The sequence below is a fragment of the Brienomyrus brachyistius genome, chromosome 11 (genome assembly GCF_023856365.1).
Source record: "Brienomyrus brachyistius isolate T26 chromosome 11, BBRACH_0.4, whole genome shotgun sequence".
In the NCBI taxonomy this organism is placed as follows: Eukaryota; Metazoa; Chordata; class Actinopteri; order Osteoglossiformes; family Mormyridae; genus Brienomyrus; species Brienomyrus brachyistius.
Genome location: NC_064543.1, coordinates 16,122,147 through 16,140,089, shown reverse-complemented (window position 1 = coordinate 16,140,089; position 17,943 = coordinate 16,122,147). Strand labels below are relative to the sequence as shown.

The 17,943-nt window shown below is 47.1% G+C and overlaps 1 protein-coding gene across 1 annotated transcript in view; it reads left to right on the top strand.

Moving 5' to 3' along the window:
• The window catches only part of zfhx3b (zinc finger homeobox 3b), a 127,902-nt gene that overhangs the window by 89,969 nt on the left and 19,990 nt on the right, over window positions 1-17,943 (top strand). The window contains 1 exon segment of the mRNA XM_049029980.1: window positions 10,265-10,372. Coding sequence (XP_048885937.1) covers window positions 10,265-10,372 — 108 coding nt within the window.

Sequence of the window (17,943 nt, the reverse complement as noted above, 5' to 3'; positions counted from 1 at the left end):
TCACAGAGATCGGTCCCGGTGCCATGTGCTCAGATGAGTGCCGCCCTTGCGCAACAAATCGGTAAACTGATTAGATTTAGATTAGCATGGCTGATAAAAGATCGCATGGATACACCGTCGAGCCCAGATGAAACTGATAACTGGATCAGCAGATAGGTAATACACCCCCCCCCCCCCATGCACACACACACCCAGCTCTACCAGACGCCTTCTGTGATTAAGGCTGTAAGGTAGGCGCATATTTAAATACATTAATACTGCAAGGAGTTTGAGATATTAAATGAATATATTGCGAGAAGTGAATAATAAAAGAACTGCTTAATTGCTCAAAGTGAACCTCGGAGAGGTCTTGGGGAATAATCAATTATCTGCATCACATACGATAAATCTAAATGAGGATCCTCCCTGCCGATATGTAAATATGCAGGTGCAGGCGGGCTGGAGCACGGCTCGCAGCACCATTCGGCGGGGCAGACCTCCGCGTCATATGCTTTCAAAGACATTAAAGATCATTGCAAACTTTGGGGAACATCTTCGGTGGTTCCTGAAAAACCTGAACTCCTTATCCTCAAAGAAGGTGTTTGTTTCGACCCTCGAACTTCGTCAAACCAATATGTGATGCGTTAGGCATGGCGTGCGCGTAATGGGAATCGCTCGTTTGTTGTTTGTGGGTTTAGGCTTCTGGTGCCCCCCCCCCCGAACAGGATAAGCATGTAGTGGAGTGTTTCTCAAACTTCATGCTCCATGTTTTTGCTCCCTCCAACTTTCAGGGAATCGTGAGAGAGTAGAAACGTGGACCTTCTGGGGGTCCACAAGGACTGGTTTGACACTGATGTGGAGGATGGATGGATGTTAGTGAAATTTTCATCGCGATAACCTTCCTGAGACTCTCATGTTCACTGTACATACCTGGCTATCCCACCACACTTGCCCTCCCACCTTGATATTAAACTCCGCCTTTGTTGGTGGTGGGAGGGAGTCGCTCTCAGGAGGAAAGTTCCGGGTTAATTCACGTTTAACCTTGAAGTTCAGGAGCGCATTTGTTTGAGTGATTTGGAGCGGGAGCAGGAAATTGCTTTTCTATTAAGTTGTTTATTTATTTATTTATTTATTTGAAAAACCGCATTGCCTGTCAATCCTGCTGACGGGCATTGGGGGGGGGGGGCGTAAGTAAGGGTGTGGGGGCGTGTCTCCGAGAGCAAATACCCTAGTGGTGCCGCCCATGCCCTGCAGTATTTGCTGTGAAAAACCTGATTTGGGGGGCAACTTCTTTTATTAACAGGAAATGTAATCATGTCAGAAAAAACAGCAAAAACACCAGCTTGTGGCACATCCATAATAATTACATTACAAAAAAGAGATGGGTTGATTATGTTGTGCATAATTACTGTGGAAAAAACTACTTTGTCCATTAAGACTTAATGGTAGTAATACTTGAAGCAATCCGATTAAGAGCAGCTTCTCGGGCCCATATTAGGATCTCAGAGAGTGATTGCAATTAAAAATGCGAGCAGTGGTGGCTGCTTTGGCAATGGCTTGCGGACCACAGGATCAGACTGGCTGTAATGCATGACGTCATTGGGTCACATGGCGGGGGATGCAGAGATGCCCGGCAATCTGCTGGCTACTGAATTATTTACCCCTGGCTGAGGGGCGGTGGTGCTGCGGATCCAGCTCCTCCAGTGGCTGGCTGGCGCCTTTCCCCCCCAGGTCAGCGGCCATTAGGGGTGGTGGACGGAGATGTGGGGTGGGGGGGGCCTGGGGGCGGGGCGGGCCACAGGAGTTATCCGGCGGCTCCAGGACGCCAGGCTCGGAGACAGGACCCGACCGCCGCCCTCCAGGAACTGCGGGGAAAGCGATTCATCCCCATCGAAGTGCATAACTTATTTTAATTAAAATAAAGAAGTTAAAAAGAGGATATTGAAACAAGCAGTCGCTTTCCTATTAAGGAGAAATGTCAGGCGCGCTCGGCACACGGCCTCTTCGCCGTCCCCCTGACATTGCCGGCTAATTTTTCATGGTTATTTGAACTGGAAAATGAAAGAGAGGTTTGCGATTATTTCCTATAAATGACAACACAATCGCATTACGCTTCAGTACAAACACAGAGAGGATATTGCTTTTTCATATTTCATGTGAAAGTAATGGGGAGGGGGGTGATGCAGACAGAGAGGGAGGATGGTGGAAAGGAGGGTCGCCCGGAAAACCTGACCCTGGCGGGGCGGTGTAGGATCCCTTTGCTGTCCCCAGCGTGGTCTTGACTGTCTTTGTGTTTTGGTAGTGAAATCTGCTCACTCTGCAGTGACATTCAGATCAAATTCGGTGGCCTTATCCACTTGCGCACCCCCCCGCAACATCCCCAGAGAGCCCGATTCGCCATATCTGCCTGCTGTTTCTGCCAGCACGTTACTGGGTGGCTCAGGGGGCTGCAGTTGGACTTGTGCCCACCTACACGCCAACCTTGCACCAGTCAATGCTAAGGTGATACTTCCAAAGACCGGTTCACCTACTACAATTTCTTCAAAGTCACATACAATTGAAAGCAGGGTAAGACCGTCCCTGGCTTAAATGAGGGAGGCAAATGGTGAAAAGACACTGCCAACTCTGGGATGTAAACCAGCAACCTTCCCATCACTGGCACACCTTCCTAGCCCACTGAGCCACCAATGTGCGAATGAGTTAAAAGGCACTGCACAGTCAATAAAGGGGGGAGACTCCACTGGACTGATTTGGGGGGGTCGACAGAAACGTACAAGGACTGGGTATCAGACACAGGTACTCAGTGCTTACAAACATACCTGCAACAAATATTGAGATTAGGAGCCCTTTGTAACAGGTCCTCTGGTGGGGGAAAGCTTGCTTTGAAAAGAGAGAAAGCAGAGAAGTACTTGTATTCATTTTATTTTTACCCTCCCCCCCCCCCCGAAACATTTGCTGTGTGTTGTTGCACAACAATTAGCTACCATTGGAGCATGTGTGTGTGTGGATATATATCATGGTAAAAATAGCGTGGCACCGCTGTGAGCCTGGCACACTGTGCGCGTGAGCCCTTGGATGAGCCCGAGTGTGGTGCCCGTACTGCACACCTGCTAATTAAACCGTGTTTGTGGCGAATGGTGACCGTCGGCGCAGATGAGCTATGACAAAGGCACCCTGACAGTTTCAGGTTAGGAGTTTTTTATTTTTTGTGCCTGTCCCTTTTTTGCCACATGAAATCAATACATTTTCTGGGTTATGCATATTCAGGGCCACAGTGATGTCTGCACCCCAGTTGTGAGCCAACGCTGGGTGTCCCACCTGCCTGTCACAACTGTACCCTTGCATTTTCCGAGCCACTGGTGAATATTTCAGACTCGATGTGATCGCCCTTCCTGAGGATTACTTTTTTCTTCCTTACAATTCCCACCCCCCCCCATCCCCCCGCTGATCTAGAAATAGGTGAGCCGTAAGTGTGGGAGTGTGGGGGAGATAGTGGAGGGAGGGGCGGAGGAACAAGGGAGTGTCGTGGTCCCTCCAGACACGGCCCCCCCAGCCTGGCCCCCCAGCCCTCCACAGCCCCACCCCTGTCCTCTTGTCCTATAATCCCTGTTTGTGCATCTGTCACAAATACTCTAATGGACTCCCTTTGTTGTTATCCGAGCCTCGGTAAGTTGCAGACGTGATCCATACATTCCCGGATCTGGGGTAACCGCGGTCGGGCAGTCTCCAGATTTGGCCGCTAGAAAAACAAAAGTTTTTTTTTTCTGTGCACAGATCACATTCGTTTGTCTTTTATTCCGAAATATCTGAACTCCACCATTAAAGTATAACAACGTCAACATTTTAACCGTGTGTTATATTAGGTATAAACACGCATTAGCTCAAATCAAATAAAAGATGAAATTTAGGCTCAGATATTTGGTCAGTGCGACAGTCATTAATTAATTAAATTTGTTGACATACACGACACGACACATACAGGGCTGCTGCGCTGTGGATCAGCGAAATATGTCCTGTGCTGTTTTCGACGGATGCGGCACCTGGCTTTGATTTGCAGGTATCTTTCATATCCTGGGAAAAAAGCGGGGAGCTTTTCGGGGGGACTGTAGGACAGCTCTCTCGAATTTAAAAAGCAAAAAAAACATCCATATTCACGCTACAGTGTGTGAGTTCATTGGCCCTTTTCAGCTGAAACGAAAGTACGTTTTACATATGCAAGTGTCCCTGGTTAGGGAGATGTTCCGGTACCTGGAGGACAGGAGCGATGCGTCTCCTCCGGGCAACCTGGTGTGACCTGAATGAGCGTAATGGCTGCCGAAATTAAGTGTTCACTTGTAGGGGTTTGAGGAGGCGGGGGGGGGTGGGTAGCATTGTTCTAAGGCAGCCTGATCAGTCCCTGCTGTTTTAAACTTTTTTTTTTTAAAAGCTATTAGCTGCCCTAGCCCCCGCCACCCTCCCCCCCCCCCCCCCGACCACAATCCTCTCCTCCTCATCCATATCCCTCCCCCCACCCCAGCCCCATAGAGACACAAAGTACTCATTCACATTTAGATCCCCCCCGACAAGCTCCTGGGTCATGTCAGGGCCAGCCAGGAGCGAGGTTAGCGATCCGGCATCGCGGTCCGCAGCGCAGTGCAGGAGATGGCTCCCGGTTAGGCACAAAAAAAGGTACCCCGACCTCTACCGTTCTGCATGGAGTTCGGCTGCATGCCATTCGGGGCGGGGGGGGGCACAAGCAGAGTGTGTGCGGGTCATAGCCATGTTTGGCCGTAGGCGTGTGACTGTGCTCTGACAGCGAGTGTCTGAATGGACTACTCAGATTATGGAGCCTCTTGCACATCATGTGTCTGTATATATATTTATGTTTTATTGTTTCTTTTTCTTGTTATATGTTATTCTTTCCTCATGTCAGTTTGTTTCTATCCTCTTATCTTTGTGTTCCAAAGCAAAAGCAATAAGGTGAATGTTCCTGCTATTTAAATGGCTGTTTCTGCAGCACGTGTGACCGGCACGATGTTACCCCGGTAAATATAGCACTGGGCCGCTGAGGGGTCTTTGTGTGTTCAGTTTGGTTCGGCAGAGTGGCGAGTGGCTGGGGGGGGTAATGGGTGGGGGGGTGTCGGTTTCAGGTTTTACGAGCCCATGCCGCAGTCCATGCTGACCCCCATGTTTTTCTGACAGCAAGGATGGAGTAACGAGCTGAAACTCTGTGTGGATTGGGGGGGTGTTTTCAGTATGTTGTAGTTTAGGTGATGGGGGGGGGGGGGGAGCGTCATGGCGAGCGGATGGGGCGCGGAGGTGCTGATATTAGGAAGGGACAATGCATGAAAGCCCCCCAGCAAGGGGGCCGTGTCCCATTGTCCCACTGTACGCCCCTGTCACTTTCATTTTCCAGCTCGCCATCCCGGGTGCGGCCGGCTTTGATACAGAGATGGCCTAAGAGGGAGGTGGTGGGGAGGGGGGGGGGGATTTTCTGCCGAGGCAGTGGAAAGTGAGGGGGGGGGGGGTGTGAAACGCGATTGCTTTTATCTGACAGTGCCCTGTTAATAGGAGGCCAGCCGGGATAACGGCATGGCGAGGCACCTGGACGGGGGCAGGGTTGGGCCAGGCAGGCGGGGGCCACACCGGCCATGATGGCTATAGCAGGCCGTAGAGGGAGCCCCCGCACCAAGTGGTTTGTGGTCACTCATTTTTCCCGGGATCCGGACGGCGACACCAGTGCACTGTCAGTGACAACGGAGGGTACAGGGCTTGGTTCTCCTCCGGAAGGAATTTCGGCATTTATTAAGGCTGCAGAGGGTGGCGCTCTTGCTCCTACGTGCTCCATCAGAGGCCATGCGGAGCGAGCGCTACGTGTGTCTGGCTGTTTCCAAAAGTTACTGCGTGAAACGGCGGCACCTGCACACTTCCTAACATCTGCTGCAGGAACTTGCGAGTCTGTGTGTGCGCACGCATGCATGTATGTGTGTGTGTGTGTGTTACTGTGTGTGTGTTGCCATGTGTGTTGTTCTCCCAGCTTGTATAGGGTGACACCTATGGGCCTGTTTGGGCCTCTGCACTCTCGGCAAAATAGGAGATAAGGATGAGGGAGCTAGAGAGAAAGGGAGAGAGAGAGTATGATTAAGAATCAGAGCTTCCCCAGCGGTCCCGGTCCAATCCAGTCCAGTCAGGCTGCTCCACTCCACTATAGCCCGGCACAGATGGGACATCCTGGCCTAAGGTCCAGCTACTGTGATCCAATCACGGCAGAATGCATATCCACAGTGCATTGTGGGTACTATAATCAGTTTTACAACTGTGCTCATTCAAGCAAGTCTCATAATTAGATTAAAGGAAAAGTTTAATATCATTGTACAAGGAGGGTTAATGAGGACAATTAATTACACAGCAATCCTCAGGCTATTGTCTTTTATATTTTTAGACTTGGATTTGAAATGGCATGTTTCCATAGCTTTGAGTGTTCCTCGTAATCTTCTTCCACCGCTTATCTATGCCCACATTTTCTGCCGTTTCCGTTTCCATCCTATCGGCCACTCGTGACCTTTTATTAATTACGACCGGCCTAGCTTTAATCAGAACACCGTACGGCTGCAGAGGAGAAGACGGGTAAGTGCACTGATTTCCCCCACTTTAAAGTGCAGCGCTGTTCCTGGAATTAAATCCCTGCATCCCCACATACATTAGCATGACTAGCAGTCGGAGTCTCGTGTATAGCGATTAAATAAAGAAAAAAGTGGAATAGGGGGCTGGGAGGGGCAGACCTGCAGATCTGTCTGGAGAATGTTAACCTGACAGCTGTTGTCTTCAGTTGTGTACAGGGAGGGGGTCAGATCTGTGGATTATGGGGACCATTTCAGTGAGGGGTCTGGGTAGCTCCAAAATGATAATGCTAATTTTTTAAGGTGTAAAACTAACTTGGGGATTATTCCTCAGTCAAGGCACATCTGTCAACGAGGCCTGTAGTGTTTGGGGCTTGTCCGTGAGTTTTCCCAGGAATGCTTATAGCCGTCAGCTTCTGGCACCGGATGCGATAGAAATTGACAGTTGTCTCTGAAGCATTTACAGATGCATGCTTGATAATTTGGAAAAAATGTGGAATGCTACGTGCAAGCAGGCTTTTGCAGACTCTTTTAAATACACTTTTCATTTGGAGATGGTTATCCCAGTTATCCCAGTTAAATACCTTTATCTAAATAAAGGTTCACCTGTGCACAGAGTGGGAATTCCTTACAGCATAATCCACGCACCGATCATTCGTTGCCCTAAACGTAGCTCTTCCATCACTTGCAGCCCTCACTGCTGTCACAGAGACGACCTCTTCCAAGTTCAGGGCTGCTCAGTGCAGCTTTATAAATCTGGTTATTAGACATGGTCTTATTAAGGAGTGATACACTAGCCAAAAGCCAACCAGCTCTTCCTGAAATATAGCTCATAAAATTTAAAGGGATCAGAAAATGGTGTTAAACGTAACCAAATTCTGACTGTTTTGGCGCTCAGATTTAATATGTACTGTTGCACATATAGAGTATCTGATACAGTTCTGGAGCGAGCGTGATGTGGTTTTAAAGGAGCTTTATCTGAACTCGGAAAGGGCATGCAAGATTCCGCTCCGGGAAAGCTCAGAGACGGGCAGCTGGAGCGACGGCTGGAGGCCACCTGTTTCAGGATCTGGCAGGTCCGCCTGCGGCCACTTTGATATATGACAATCTGGACTGCGTGGGAAAAACCATCTCAGGAAAGCAGAAAGCGGCCACACTTCACACGGATAAGCTGCTGTCAGAAGTGGCGGCCCAGCCTGCTCTCTCTTGATTTTTAGGTGTCTAACTTTTTTTTTTTTAGCCGTCTAATGATGGTGTGACAGTGTTAGCTAAGGATTAAAGTAGGGAAATAGAAATTTAGTCTTTAGTTACTCCATAATGCATCACAGCACAACACAGCACCATCGGTAAACGATTCCCTGTAAACTTTATACAATACATCCGACTCGCAAATGCGGAAGGTGCATGTTTCATGTGCGTTTATCAATTTTATATTTGCGTCCTGCTTTTGGTTTATCTATGCATGTAGGAGAGACTTAAATGTAGATGATAATTGTTCAGAAGAATTGATTCAATTCTGAAATTTAAATTTGAATTAAATGTTTGACCTCAGCAGTACAGAATAATGCAGTAAAATGGTTTTTGGAAAAAAAAATTCTCTATATAACTTAGGAGTCTCTGCATTTCTTGAGAATCAGCAAAAGGCTGTATATCACGCCAGGGTGTGGAGTGCAGTTATTTCGCTGTGTCTGAGGCCCTGAGTGAAATATACAGCCCTCCAGGTGACAGCGGGACAGAGTCCCTGCACTCGAGGACGCAGCCTGGGCAGGCTGGGTGCTTATTCCCCTTCCTCCCAGAAGAAAATCGGATCATCACAGATGCCTACAGTCGCTCCGTGGAGGAACCCGGGGTCGGCTTGAAGGCCACTTGTCGGTTCAGTGCCTTTGCGTTGTTATAGGATAAAAGGAGGGGCAGCCAAGGGGCAGCTAGCATTTCGTTTGGGTCAGCCTGCGTGAATAAAGGACTCCCTGCAGAGTATTTGCATATATATTAGTAGGTAAACGCCAGTTTAGACATATGCAGTATACTGTGTCTATCTGTGTGTGTGTGTATATATGTATATATGTATGTATGTATGTATATATATATATATATATATATATATGTATATATATATATATACGCGCGCGCGCCCGTTTGTGTATGTAGCATATATGATAATTAATATTACTGTTTACATACAAACCTTGCCATACGTCAGTAATAATAAACAGTAAACGTAACAAATTTAAGCACACTGGCGATAACCGCAGCATGATGATGTCAGACCCCATTCCGATTTACTGGGGGGGTAAATATTTGAACAGGATATATATGTATTTGTTGTTGTTGTTGTTGTTGCTGCGTTGTCAATACGTCAATACGGTGATGGATATAGGGCTGAAGTGTGGAAGCGTTTTCAAAAGCATGTTTAAGTACATTTGCCGGGAATTAGCTGACTTGTGTAATAAGCGATCGGGTTATATCGACCGACAGAGCGGCTCGCTGCCGTCATGTTTTGGCTGCGCTACTTTTAAACAAACTTACCGGGGTGGGGAATAAAAAAGACGGATGTGCCTTTCGCTTTTCTCACAGTCTTTGTTTTTTTCCCCTCTACTCACCAATATCATTATCGGTTATCCATAGTTTTGAATTTCATCGCTGTTAAATTGCGTAGCATGTACGCCAGGGGCTTTTAAGGTAGTTTGGAAGCACGGGGTGGGGGGAAAAGGGGCTTGCGTTTGACTTTGCAGAAAAAAATGAATTGCGGGTGTGAAATATTAATGATTTTATTTTGCATTTATTTATTTTGCATTTTTATTTTGCACGGACACGGAGCGTAAGCCGACCGATGTTGGGAGCTGTTGTAATGGCTCTGCCGGACGGGGGGCGAAGCCTTTATATTCCTGCCGCACGTTTTTATGTGTTAACTTTTACACAACGTCAGGTATTAGGGTGACACCGAATCGAACCGAAGACGTATATATTTATATAGATGCGCGCGTGTGTATATGTGTCGATATAATAAAACCGATCAGTCTTGCAAACGGTTAATATAATCTTTGGAAATTCCAGGTATTGGTCGCGTACATTTACTTTCCATTTTTGTTTTTCTTTTGACCTAGACATACTGTTTAATATGCGGCACATTGAAACTTTTTATACATGATCCTTTTATAAAATTAATGAATTATTTTCGCTTTATATAAGAAACCTTAAGAATAACAAGGTCACAAGATTTGCTAATAATTTTCTGACGTATTTCAATGTGCCTTTTTTGAATGTCATCATTTAGTCTTAGCAAGAGAAATAGTCGTGTGATTAATATTTCTTTCTCCTGCTGCTTTTTTTGAAAATATTTTAAAATGGTACATTCATATTTTCACAGTGGTGCATATGATTTAAGAAAAAAATATTCCTGAAGGCATGAAGAGGCTTTGTAACATTCAATTTTTTCCCCTATTGATTTTTTTTAATCAAACGAAATTAAAGAAGGAATTAGTGGAAATTGAATTTAAAAAGCATAAAAAGAAGCGTGTTCCCTCTTTGTCTCATAACCTTGTAATTGGGTGTCAGCTGTAAGTTTCTGTGGATACGAGGGTGGGTGGTTTAAAAAAAAAAAAAAAAAAGCCGCCGTCCCTTTAAGCACATCCACCAATTCTGATGGAGGGGCGATTTACATGTCCCGGCGTCTCCTCCCCCTCCAGGAGAGCTGAGTGAGGATGTGGAGGCTGCTGGTGAGACCGCCACAGATCAGGAGGACCAAACCAAAGACAGAGAGAGTGGGGGGGAGAAGGAGCTCACCAAAGGGACAGGTAAGGCTTGTCTTTATCGCTTTACTGGGAAAGGACAGGCGTGCAGGAAGGACAGTGTAGGAAGGCCAGTGACAACGATTAGCAGTGGACATGAAATCAGCTTATGCAAATCAGATGCATCCTTGTTAAAGTATTTCAAGGAGAGAAGGTCGGCATATAAGAGATTATCATACCCTCCATGCCAAAACATTTTAGCCAATTTCATTTTGCTTTTTTTTTTTTAAAGTTAACCTTCAATCAAATCAAATTTTTGTTGTCTTCACTTGTTTTAGGTGACATTGTCTGAGATTTGGCCCATTCGTTAAAAATGTGACGTTCCAGTGCCCTGTAGTGAAACTGGACAGTTGCCTCGCAGTGTGTGAATCTGCCCGCGTGCACCACCTTTTCTCTCAGGTGGGGGTGGGGCGTCGGGTCATGCGAAGCACACCTGTCAGGAACGGTGATGTGCAAGGGGTGTGCAAGGGCAGCTGCACAGCACATCCGGGAGCATTCGGCTTCCGGGGGGTGTGGCTTGGGCCCTGAGTGCGCCATCTACACGCTGATATGAACGCCTCGTAGCAGAAGACGTGGTTTATAGCATCAGACCTGGGTCACCCTTCAGCCGCATTTGCTTTATGTTTCGTCGCACAGGGGTGATGTGTCAGTTTATGTTGTGTGATTGTAATGGTGCACTTGACATTGTGGATACCTGATGGATGAGCTCCTTAATCCCGCCCCCCGAGCCCAGCTTTCTGACTAAGCTGAGGTCACCTGGCCTGATCACATGATCACCGAGCATCATGTCGGCCAGTGTCCGTCATCTAAGAAGCATCAGAACGTACTCCGTGCACCTCCCTCATCCTCATTCTCATCCTACAGGCTCCTAGGCATGACAGTAACCCAGACCCCTCTGCCCTGAGGCAGAGAACCACTCGAGTTTTGGTTCTGGAATGATGGAATTAGATTAATGCTAAGAAAATAAATTAGGAAACTTCATTTGAACTTTTTGAAGTCGAATCTTAAAACGTCTTTGATTTCGAAACTTTTTAAAAGTCGGGTAGAGTTGTTTGTGCTCTACGAAGAAAGCTGCTCGCCTCTTTGATGGCAGAGATGATAATGTAGTTGGCTGCCTAAAAGTATATTTAACATATCAAAATAAAGCACTTTAAAGAGCATTAAAATGAGCGGCACGATTAATAATTCACTGATACCTGTGGTGTGCAGAATAACGGCGGGAGCAGGAGGATTCCTCCTGTTAAAAGGCGTTCAGTTACAGATGTACAAGTTTTAGTGCACCCCCCTCATCGGCCGCCAATCTCAGAATGAGTATGTTTCGGTGTTTTTGCAGAGCAGAGATGTTCCTGAATATGAAAAATGCAAAGGTTCCCAGGAGCTTATTATTCCGGCAAAGTTAAAAATAGTTCTTCATCTGTGGGTAAGAGGGTCCAGAAGGTTGTCTGATGTGTGAGGAGGATGGAGAGGCTCCACAGGCTCAGGATGAAGAACCTAAAGATCATTGATTGTTTGTATATCATTGAAGTTTTTTAAGATGGGGGGCATAAGAGGACTCATAATGTGTACAGAGGACCAACCTTATCTTTAGCCAATGATATGCTTTGAATCAGTGAGTTACAGGGCAGGGGGTACTCCATGGGGCCAATCACCTTTCAGCTGGGGCCAGTGGCCCCACCCATGTACATGCCCTTGCTCACCAGTTGGTGGTGCCAGACATACTTTCTACGGTACTTCTGATCCGAGATTTTTGTCTTTTGATCCCACTGGACACTTCAGGCCTAACAAAACGTGTTGATCGATTCCGGTCCATCATTCCCCGATTTTAACGGGGTGCTCTCCCCTACACTGGGAGCTATAACACCACAGCTGAAATGCATGAAACGTATACAGGAAATGATGCAATCAACATGTTGGGGATTTGAAAAAAGTTAGCAATTAATTTGTGGCTCTGATAGAGAGGACACAGTGAGGAAATAAGGAGGAGATAAAGCTACGTGTCGGAAATTAGTTATTTAAATGATAAGAAGGTGGCAGAAGCCATAATTTAGCTACCTGATTTAATAAATAAATGGGTGGGGGGGTTGCTTGTAATGGGGAGGGGGTATGAAGTTAAACACACTTTGCCTGAAGCAGCATCTTGTTGCCCTAGTGTTTGCACACCTACTTCAGCCGGTAGCTGTCGAGTGAGGAACGAAATCGGGATTCAGTGAGATCAGGTATTAATGCAGAACCCGAGGTTGGGGAAGGAGGCGAGGGGAGGGGCGGGTTACACAGGGTTCAGGGGATTGTTAATATATCTTAGTGCTGGGAGGGATGACTATAGTACAATTTAAAATATTTAACATAAGTGTATTGAAATGGCTCTGTTCAGATGAGGTGAGGAGGGAGGAGTCTTTAGCAGTTTATCAGTATGAATTATTCCCCCCCGCCCAACCTTTTGGACTTTGAGATTATTGTCCCTGAAGACAAAGGAAGTGAAAATATATCTCTGGGCAGGTGACCTGCTAACAGAATCGAACCCATCTCTATACAGTTACAGGAGCCTCATTGGGTAACAATCGGTAGTGTTGGGGCCGAGTGCCAGAAAGCACATGGTGAGCAGCAGAGCACCCCCCTGTTGTGGTGGAGAGCATTGCACCGGCATATGATCACAGCTGCTTCTCAGTGTTTATTGCAGCTGGATCAGGTGCATGGAACAATTGGTTTTCAGATACAGTTGTGTTTAGTAAAACCCTTAGTGGACCTCATGAGATGGACCGTGGACTTTGAAAATGTTGCTCCAGTTGGTCATGTTTCTGTGCTTTGCAGCCGAAAGACTGCAGTTAAAAACGCCAAATGTTAGATTATACATTCTGATCAACCATAAATATTAAAACTGCTAGCAGGTAAAGTGAGTAACATTGACTGTGTAGGAGATCAGGGGCTGCAACCTTCGAAGGAGGTAGTCAGTATAGCTTTTGTAGGCTGCGTCCTTCGAAGGTTCAAGCAATGAATCTTGGGATATGTTGGGCTGCAAAAGTATCCAATGGGTGGATGTTTTGCAACTCAGCAAAAGGAGGACACATTCCTTTGAAGGAGCTATTGAAATGGGACAGCCTTGTGCTGTCGCTGGGACGTATTCAGCCTCTGAATGCAGCCTTAGAAGGATGATGCCCCTGAAATCAGAAGCAGCCATTGATTATCTCGTTACAATGGCACCTGCCAAAGCTGGCATTATGTATTAAGCAAGTGAACAGTCAACAGATGTGCTGGAAGCTGGAAAAATGGACGAGTGTAAGGAAGGGTCAGGGGCCAGAATGTGATGGCAAGATGGGCTTGAGTATCTCAAAAATGGCTGGTCTTGTAGTGCATTTCCAGCATGCGGTGGTCAGTACCTACCAAAAGTGGCCTAAGGATGGCCAACTGGTGAACTGGCATCTGGGTCATGGGTGCCCAAAGCTCATTGATGCATGTAGGGAAGGAAAGCTAGCCTGTCTGGTCCAATCCTACAGGAGAGCTACTGTAGCATGAATTGCTATGTTTATGATTCAAAGGTGTCAGAAGACACAGTGCATTGCAGCTTGCTGCATATGGGGCTTTGTAGCCGCAGACTGGTCAGGGTGCCCATACTGACCCCTTTCCACCACCAAAAGCACCTACAATGGGCCGGTGAGCATCAGAACTGGACCATGGGGCAGTGTGAGAAGGTGGCGTGGTCTGATCAGTTACATTTTTTGTTGCATTATGTGGACGGTCATGTGTGTGTGCATTGTTTACCTGGCAAAGAGATGGTAACAGGACACATTATGGGAAGAAGGCAAGCCGGCAGAGGCAGTGCGATGCTCTGGGCAATGTTCTGCTGGGAAACCTTGGGTCCTGGTTTTCAAGTGGACCTTACATTGACACTACCATCTACCTAAACATTGTTGCAGACCAAATACACCCCTTCATGCAACAGAAATCCCCAATGGCAGTTGGCCTCTTTCAGCAGGATAATGAGCCCTGCCACACTGCAAGAAGTGTTCAGGTGTGGCGTGAGGAACATAAAAAGAGTTCAAGGTGTTGACTTCGCCTCCAAATTCCCCAGATTTCACTACAATCAAAAATCTATGGGATGTGCTGGACTGACAAGTCTGATCCATGGAAGCTCCACCTCACACTTTACAGGATTTAAAAGATCTGCTGCTAACATCTTGGTGCCAGATACCACAGGACACCTTCAGAGGTCTTGTGGAGTCCATGCTTAAATGGCTCAGAGCTGTTTTGGTGGCACAGGGAGACCTACACAATATTAGGCAGGTGGTTTTATTGTTCTGGCTAATCGGTGTATATTCATAAAGTTTAAAAAGTTGAACCTTTGACGTTTGTAGAATTGTGTATGTCTTGCTTCTGAAAACAGGACGGTCCATATTTGTTCCTGTTTCAGTATCAACACATCGCACGGTTCACTCAGTGAGGTTTGAGGCATTAGACATATGTCCTCTTCCAGTGAACTCTATCAACCATTGTTTTATTTTAAATTTTTTTGCTTGAGCACGGCAGCCTGGCGATTTAATAACTTCTGCTAATTAATATCTCGTTTAATTTCTTTATTTGAAATTTGTCTTTGTTGAGGTTATGCCTCGTAGGCCTGAACAAACTGGATTTCCCAGCCTGCCCCGACAGACCGTCATTAATGAATCCGCGACTATACACCAAGGATAGGAGAAGATGATGAACTTGACTGCGATGCGGGGTTGGCGGACACCGTTCACTGTAATTTTCTTTATTTAAAATTAATTGGTGCAAAGTAATTACCTGAGAAATACAAGGTGAAATGGAATATAACCCAATGTCGCTCTGGGCTCCAGTGCGGGAAGAAGATTAAAAAAGACGGTGGAGAAAGAGGAAAAAAAGATAGTATTCAGTTATTGTTAGCATACTCTATGCATTAAAGAGAATGACCTGGAGCACTGGAGGGTGAAACATCCTCTTCCAAATTAATCGTTAAATTGGTGTGGTCGTAGGAGGAGAGTGTGTCCCATGTCATCGAGAGCGGGGGGGAGGGGCCAGCCACACGGCCCACCCCGGACATTCATAATGCAGTTTTTGAATAAAGGTATATATGGGGGGGGAAAGGCGAATGTGGCAGGGGAGGGAGGGGGGTAGGGCTAGTTTCCAAGGCCAGGTTGAGGAGAATCTGCTGGGGTGAGATGGGCAGCCAGTGGATATGTGCCTATTTTTATGTCTGTCATGTGACACACACACACCCCTTTTCTGGATGGCAGGTTGCGGCTGGGTCACAGCGTCTGCTCATGAGAGGAGTAGAGCCCAGGATGTTGTGAGATTTCCAGTTGTTGAGCTGGACTCCAGGCTAACCATGGGCATCTCCCCCGCCCCTCCCATTCTGATATCTGCCTCCAATGCTCATTCCAAGCACTGGGTGTAGGGTATCGCTTTCCAAGGGCACCGCAGTAATGCGGCAGCAGCGACATCAGCTGCGATGGCTTTCCTGGGATGTTTTGCCGGCTGATTCACGTCGAAATGCCAGCCAGTCGCGTGAGCCGCTGTCTCTTTAGCTCCTCCCCTGGCTGTGACCTTTCACAACGTGGCAGGATCCCCAGTGTCAGAGCAGGGGACTTTGCCATGTCACTGCAGCCCCCCCCCCCCCCCCCCCCTCGCAAATGAATGAGGCCCACCTCTTAGCTAAGCGATGCGTCCCTGCTGCAGTAGGTAAGGAGATGTGCCAAAGTCCAGTTCGCTTACGGGACTCGATATCTCAGGCGCCCACAGTTTACGGAAAAAGGCCATGAATTAATAATCACCTAATTGACTCTTAAGATTTTTTTTTAACCCCCCCCCCCCCACCCCCCACTTTGTCTTCAGTGCTGTGAGATGAAAGTCCACTGTTTTGGTTTGTCAGAACAAGTCAGGTCTCATCGACAGGTTCGGCCCGTTTTTAAGGAGTCCAGTCACTGTTCTCAGCTTCTTGACCTGGATTTTGGGTTCCTGTCGGCAAATTGGGTCATCCTGCTTGAGGGACATTCAGATAAATTACATGAAATGTCCTCCTCAGAATGACACAAGGATTTACAGCTGAAAGGCTGCAGTCTGACTTTCATAATAATAAATAAGAAAGTACAGGGTGGAAAGATGGATATGGTGAAAAATAAAATGTTTATTTGGGTCATTTTAAGGCAGAATATTAAAGGTCAGGTTCTCACACTGTCATACGTAATGGCTTCTGCCTGCTGGAAGTCGGCAGGAACGGCTCTCCGCACGTCACACTCTCTGCACCTTCCCAAGACCTTATTTTGCTCCATATTCTTCTGCTTTTTGAACTCTATCGCCATTCCATGATTGGAAGTCCTGTAACTGTGTTAGTCCACTCATCTTCACCCCTCCCCCTCTTTTCTGAAACTGGGTATTGCAGTGAGGGTTCACTGGAGTGCTGGTATTCTATTTCGAGGGCGACTCCCCTGGGAAGGTTTACTGTGGCCCCTCAGGCCATGCCCTCAAGTCCTGCAGGCCCCTCGAGGGCCCTCCTGTTCAATCTCCCTGTGCCTGGATGCACAATCATACTGGACACATGCTGGTTTGTGGCCTTGGTACTAATTGCAGAACAATTAAAAAGAAGTGTTTGCTGGAGGCTGCTAATGAGAGCACTTTGTTATTCTGCTCAGTGTGAGATGGTGTCTGGTCTGCTAGTTTGTCTTATTTATGGTTATGGAGGTACTTTACTGTCAGAAATGGCCTAACTTATAAGATATATAATAATATGTCAGACCACTATATATATTACAGCATCCTGATGGTAGACTGTTCGGTCAAGCTGTATGTGTGAGCTTTCCAACGGTCTGATTGGAGTCCTTGTGTCTGAAGAGTTCTCCTTGACCACCGCAATGGTCCCTGTGACCTGAAGGACAGTGGTCCTCTGGTAGAACAGTTCTCGACCCAGTCCCCAGAGATCCCCAGTCAGTCCACATTTTTGCTCTCTCCAAATTCCCAGTGAATCAACACTCACTACATGGTCAAGGTGTTGGGAGCTGGGAGGGAGCGAAAATGTATACTGTCTAGGGTTCCCTGCAGACTGCTGTGGAGAATCCCGGAAGAGGAGGAGGAGGAGAAGGTGTGGGTGGGGCTCTCAGAGGCCCGCTGAATGGCCATGTGGGGTTTGGGGAGTACTGGGAAGAGGAGGCCGTTCTGCAGAGGAGTGGTTAATACTAGCAACTGGGAGGTTCTTTTGTTTAACATTTCCTTTGTTTATTGGTGGATGTGTTTAATGGGATTGGGCCTGACTGGACCTAATAATCGCTTGCTGGCTGATCCCTTGCTTCTCTGGGAGGATCCAGCAGGCAGAGTTACCGAAATGAGAGTCCCCACTGTGTAATCAGCTCAGCTGTCCCGCGTCTGATTGGACCTGACATTTTAATGTCTGCACCCAGAGTGTGGTCAGCGACTCTTAAAAACCCCCTTAGTTCCACACCTAACCCCCTCCTCCCAGCCATTTCCACCCCCTGGTCCTTACCGCCCCCTCCCTACTCTCAATTTACCCTCGTTGGACTGTACAAATCAAGCCAAATTTAACTCTTTATGACCTTGTTAAGGTCCAGCAAAAC